This window comes from Natator depressus, chromosome 8 (assembly GCF_965152275.1).
Source record: "Natator depressus isolate rNatDep1 chromosome 8, rNatDep2.hap1, whole genome shotgun sequence".
In the NCBI taxonomy this organism is placed as follows: Eukaryota; Metazoa; Chordata; order Testudines; family Cheloniidae; genus Natator; species Natator depressus.
The window spans coordinates 2137125-2143183 of record NC_134241.1 but is presented as its reverse complement, the minus strand read 5'-3'; the positions used below and the strand labels follow the sequence as shown (position 1 = coordinate 2143183).

At 47.4% G+C, this 6059-nt stretch overlaps 1 protein-coding gene across 1 annotated transcript; it reads right to left on the bottom strand.

The window, feature by feature from the left end:
- Window positions 1–644: 644 nt before the first annotated feature.
- LOC141992711 (ovomucoid-like) lies at window positions 645–5827 on the bottom strand. The gene is made up of 4 exons (XM_074962046.1): window positions 5770–5827; window positions 3122–3144; window positions 966–1081; window positions 645–726 (listed from the first exon to the last, which is right to left on the bottom strand). The coding sequence occupies exons 1-4, from the start codon at window positions 5825–5827 to the stop codon at window positions 645–647; spliced, it is 279 nt and encodes a 92-aa protein (XP_074818147.1).
- Between the last annotated feature and the right edge of the window lie 232 nt (window positions 5828–6059).

The window sequence follows — 6059 nt, the reverse complement described above, 5'->3', positions numbered from 1 at the left end:
CCATGGAGAAGACGGACAGGCTGGGCAGCTCGTGGGTCTCTGGGGGGGCAGTATCGGAAGGATCAAGGGTTTGTTGGTGTGTAGGGTGTGACGCACAGCATGGATCCACATGCCCACAAGCCCTTTACACCTCCCACCCCGACAAGTAGCCCCCTGGGCTCTATGTCTGGGTTGGGGATCCTGTATCCTCCCATCCCTTGCTGTTCTCCCAGGTCAAGGCCTTTTACGTGGGCTTTGCTCATGGTCTCATGTTCTGGTCCATGGAGAACACTCAGGCCTGGAAGGGAGTCAGACACAGGGAATGTGTCCGGGGTTTGTGTATCGATTTATCTTGTAGGAAAAGCCATGGCAGGAGGAGATATAATACTTGTCAGTCTGTGGCTCCCTTAAAGCCTGTGACTGGTTACTGCACTTTGTGTTCTCATTAACTCTGGTCTGTAAGCTGGGGAGAACTCGTGTGAGACACAGGAGAGCAGAGTCCCTCCTTGGAAAGGGGAAAAAAACCCCACAGAGGTCACAAATTCTGCTGAATATGCTTTATTGCATAGACAGGTGGGGAGTCAGCGACGCTCTTAGAGGCCTGGAACCGATGGCTGAGAGGAGAACGTGACTCCATGCAGGGATCTGCTCGTGGGAACCAAATGCTAAAGCTCTTCTCTTTCCTTGTCCTCATTGTGCGACCTGCATTCTCCATAATGCTCAAAGCAAAGACTTCCAAGGTTTTCACTAGAGGAAAGAGAGAGACACAGAACTCAGGGCTGCAACCTGATGGCCAATGAGAGCAAAGCATCTGTCAAGGCCCCAGTAGGTCAAATTCACCAGAGCTTATTTGCTGACAGGAAAAATTACACTGAGGAAGTCGACCCAGCCTCTGCGAGGTAAAGATATGGGCGCAGGCAGAGCCTTGAATTACCTCACGATTGTATTTTAATTTTTGTTAATGGGCCCTTTATTCTGATACTTACTAGACTGCTCCACAAAAGGCACATTTGTTTCCATATGTCTTGCCATCAGTGCCACAGACCGGGTAGTACTCTAAGGTGCAGATTTCCGGAGGCTTCTTGTACTCACTGCAGAAACCCTACAGAGAACATTAGTATTGCTATTAGACTTATTGTCTGCATTTCAGTAGTGCCCCGACGCCCCCACTCGCCCATGGGGCTGGGCATTCTCTGAATAGCGAGGAAGGGACGGTCCTGCCCCCCAGAGCTCACAGTACCTAATCCTGTCCCTAGTCTCGACTGACGTTCTGATTAACTGACTTCCCAATTCCCCTCTCGCTGCCAGGAGGAGCCGGGCCCATCTCCCTGGTGTAAGAGATGTTTCTGAACCCACGTCACATGGTGTGTGAGCGAAGGGGCATCTCCGTAGGCATTGGATGCTAATCTGACATTACCCAGGGTACAATCTGGACTGATGAACAGCTGTGTCCCCTCAGTTCTCCAGCCTGGGGTGCCTTTTACACTGCTTTGCTATGAAAGCAACCACTCCTGTTCCTACTCACACACAGCTTCCAGCATGTAAATTACTCCGAGCTGTACGGTATGAGTCCTTTGGCAAGCCACTCTTGAATTACACTGCAGGGGAAGAGCAGCAAATTTCCCGTCCCAGACTTTCCCCCAGAAGTGTGCATCTTGTACTGCCCAGCACCCTCCTGGACCATATAAGCTCATATAAAGTCTGTCATTTTATTACTAGAAAATGAAATGCACAAATCCTATTGTCGCAAATGGAGTTTTCCAAACACTTCAATCCAAACACACTGGTTTAGATAAAACAAGATTCTTAACTACAGAAAGATAGATTTTAAGTGATTACAAGTAAGGAGGCATCAAAGTCAGAATTGGCTACAAGAAAATAAAAGCAAAACACCACTAATGCCTGACTTATCAAGCTAAGTGAATTCAAAGCAAAAGGTCTCTCTCACCAAATGCTTCAGCAGTCTGACTGGCTGTCATTTCCGCCAGGACCCCTCCCTCAGTCCAGTGTTACTTTCCTTGTCTTTCAGGTGTTGTTGATGTCATGGGCAGAGAGAAAGGGAGGAGTAACTTGGGGAGTATGTTCCCCATTCTTATATTTTTCCCTCTTCTTTGAGCATCATCTCCAGCTGGGGTTCATGCAACAGAAAGTTTGTGGGGATGGGAACCACCAGCTGTTCCTTTGCCAACAAGTAAATTTCTCGCTCACAGCTTTTTTGCTGCCAAAGAATGGCCCCTTAACCACGTGATGGTCCGTTTGATTATGTTGAGACCTGGCTGAGGTGTTAGTTTGTCTTTTGTCTCTGGTTTATGACTGTTTCCCCAGACTGGGGACATGTCTTATACAGTAGAATCTTATAACTTTACATACTCACATACTTAACAGGACAATAATGTTCAGGACATTATGAGTTTTCAAACCATACCTTACACTGCATACTTTGTACAAAATTTATCACAGTCTTCTTAAAGGGGTGAACATAGGGGTACAGGCTGGTCTAAGAGACGCTTCTGAACCTACCTCATATAGAATGTGAGTGAAAGAGCATCTCCACAGGCAGCAGATGCTCATAAATAAAAAAGCTCATGCTCTTCTCATACCGTCACCTCCTCTGTTCTGTCTCAGTTGCTCCCTGTGTCTCCTCCAGGCCCATCACAGACTGCCCTGTACAATAGTCTATGGAATCCATCACTCTGACCCCATGGCTTACGTCTACTCGGCAGTGAGACACTCCTGGCTAGCTCAGGTCAGCTGACTTGGGCTTGGGCTGTACAATTGCTGTGTAGACATTTGGGCTTGGGCTGGAGCCTGAGCGTTGGTACCTCAGGAGGGTGGAGGATCCCAGAGCCCGAACATCTACACCGCAATTTTTAGGCCTGCAGCCCAAGCCCCCTGAGCCCATGTCAGCTCAGCCGGTCCAGCCATGGCCAAGCCCTGGATCTTTTGTTCCAGTGTAGATGTACCCAGGGATTCTCAGCCCCAGAGATTCACTCTCCCCTGGCTCGGGCACGAGGTAGACTCTGCTTCTGCTTTGAGTCATGAGTTCTAGCATGTTTCTAACCCAGAGATCATGGTCCCTGTGATGTTACAAGCCAGAGACTGGGGAAAGTGATTATTAATGAACAGGGAGAGTTCGACTTACCTTACCAGCCTGGCCAGCAGCATCTGGAACAAAACATACAGACAGAATGAGACTGTTTCAGATTCTCTCTCCCATCCTGGTGCTGGGGTTATTGATGTCCCGAGTTCTGACCAAGTCTCTCTCTTTACTTCTATACAGAGCCTTTTCAAATGTTCTGGTATGGGGTTGTGCCACTAGGGATGTCAGCTCTTGTATACCTGTATTAACTGAATTGACGTCGCAAAGGAGGAACGGAGGAAGAGGCAAACATTCTTGGGACGATCCAGAGTGATCCTACTCTAGACAGGTGTCTCCTCTACAGGATCTCACCCTCACCTTTGGGGGAGGCTGGGGAGTTTCCTACTTTTCCAGGAACTTCTGAGAAGATATCAGTGCTATTTGTTTTAACCCTTCTCCTTCTGGATGAAGGGTAACATTGTATCTACTCACTCAATTCAGTGAAAGGGTTCAGAAAACATTCATGTTGTCAGCAAGACTTAATCATAAAAATGCAAAGAACTTTCATTCTTTCTTTGGAGTTTCATGGGGGATCAGTTCAACCATAGAGCGGGATCATGCTTGTCTTAAGCCACCTATAATTAAACAACACCCACATGTTGATCTCCTCTTTAGCTTTTGAAACACAGGCCCCCGCCACTTGAGCCTAAGGACTAGCTCTGTTAGCTGCCAGCTCCATAATACCCTGATGTTCTTTCAAAGCTACATCCAGCCAACAGAGGCCAAGAAACATTCATTGACACCAGTGGTAGCAGGATTGGAGCCAAAACTATCCACAACAAAAGTGGTTAATGGCTTTGCTTTCAAAAGCCTGTTACGGAGTCCTGCATTTCAGAGGCATTTCATACCACAGCCACTTTTCTGCCATTGGGTTCTCCTCTTCTCAACAGGCTGCCTAGTCCATTCATTGACACTGTCTGGTGCTGGCCTCTCACATTGGACTCCACTTCAGGTGTCTCTGTTGTTCCCTGATCTCTCTTTAAGTGTGCGGGGTTTCCTGGTTCTGCTTCTTGGTCCTGCTAATTAGGGGCTCTGTTGGGAAACTTGTGATCTGGGTCTTCAGGAGTCCATTTTCAAAGAGCCAACCTAGAGCAATAGGGATTGAATTGTGCCTCGGTGCCTTCGGGAGCAGCCTGCTTTGTCTCTCTCTGTGTTTTGGGTTCTTGTGTGTTAGGGTTCTGGATTCTGAGAAATCATGTCGTAGTACATTACAAGCATCCAGAAAGAGAGTTTTACATTTTACTCTAACATCCGTTTGGATGGTGTGACCATAACACCGCACACTCTGCCACGGACCCTGTCTGGTCCGTTCATTGACACTGTCTGAAAAAGACCAGAACACTAAAGGTTGTGTCTCAGCAGCTATTTTGCAGGATCCAGGATCTCACGGGCATCCATAAAAACCTCAGCAGCTTTTGACTCTCTCTCGCTCCATATCCGATGAAGTGAGCTGTAGCTCACGAAAGCTTATGCTCAGATAAATTGGTTAGTCTCTAAGGCGCCACAAGTCCTCCTGTTCTTTTTGCGAATACAGACTAACGCGGCTGCTACTCTGAAACCTCCATTATTTGAGTGTCTCTTCAGAGTTAAGCCATAGCACAGAATTACATCAACAATTACTCAATTCTAATGAGACGTTTCATTCTGAACAGGTCTGACTCTGTTTGTTAATGAAACTCTATCCAATTGACTAAGATATCAGCCCCCCAAGTGAAGATGATCTGTATTAAGGAGCTATGGATAACGGGATCATCCAGCATTACAAGGTAGGGATTTAACCCCCAAAAAGCAAATGTTTGGAGAGGATCTAAATCCTCCGCTTTCTACTTTGGCAATGCCATAGATCTTGTCATGCTAATAAAGTATCGTTGAATTGAATTAATTCAGGGCATAAAGCAACTCCTACGTAATACAAGGTAAGAAGAAATTTTTCCTGTGGGAAGCTTCCCTCAGAACTGCTGGGGGCCTTGTACATCGCTTTAAATACACTGGCACAGGCTAGTGTTGGAAACAGAGATGGGAATTTTTGACTCCTGATCGTAGAGTAAGTAGATAATAATTGTGAAAAACTGGGGGGAAGGGGAGGGGAAATAGGCGCCTATATAAGAAAAAGCCCCAAATATTGGGAGTGTCCCTATAAAGTCGGTACATCTGGTCACCCTACCTAATGGCCTCTTTGTGGAGTTTCATAATAAACGATGACAGGAATTAAAATTATTTAGGCAACTAGATCAAGAATTTTACTGCTAACCAACCTCCTTGTCCCCAACAAAATAATCAGAAAACAACCAGAAGCGTGGATGAGAAGAAATTCAAAAAGAAAGGGGATTCCATGGATGTTTGTTTTCTAGGGGCTGTGAATCTTTTGAGCTGCCTCGGTTTCTGGCAGAGTGAGTGAGATCCCAGCCCAGAGAGAAGCCCGGGAACAGCCCTTCCGAGCTCTGGGATCCGTGCAGGGAGGTCAGCGCTCCTGGAATCAGCCTGCTGCTCAATGTCCAGGCTGTGCAGTGGCATCTCAGAAATAAACCAGCTGCTCCTGGAATCGGCCACTGTGGGGGTGTGCGAACCCCTATATAGATGAGAGTGAGGCTGGCCCCATCCTTTCGGGTATAGGGCAGGGCTCAGCACAGGCTACAGCCAAAGTGACTCACCTGAGTAGAAGCAGCAAAGTGCCAGAGCGAAGAGCAGAACGGCCCCTGTTATCTTCATGGCGGACGTGGCTGTCTGGTCTGCAGTGGGCTCTTGGTGCTCTGCTCCCTCAGTAAACCCCCCCCACAGAGCCCCACTATATATAGGGTGTCGGAGAACTCACCTTCATTGTGACTCACCCTAAATAGTCACTCACAACTCCGGCAACCGGAAGCAAAGCTCTCAGTGGGAATGCCAAGCTGTGAACAATGTTTCCTCCACAACAAGTTTCCAGGATAAGTTGGAGGAAAAG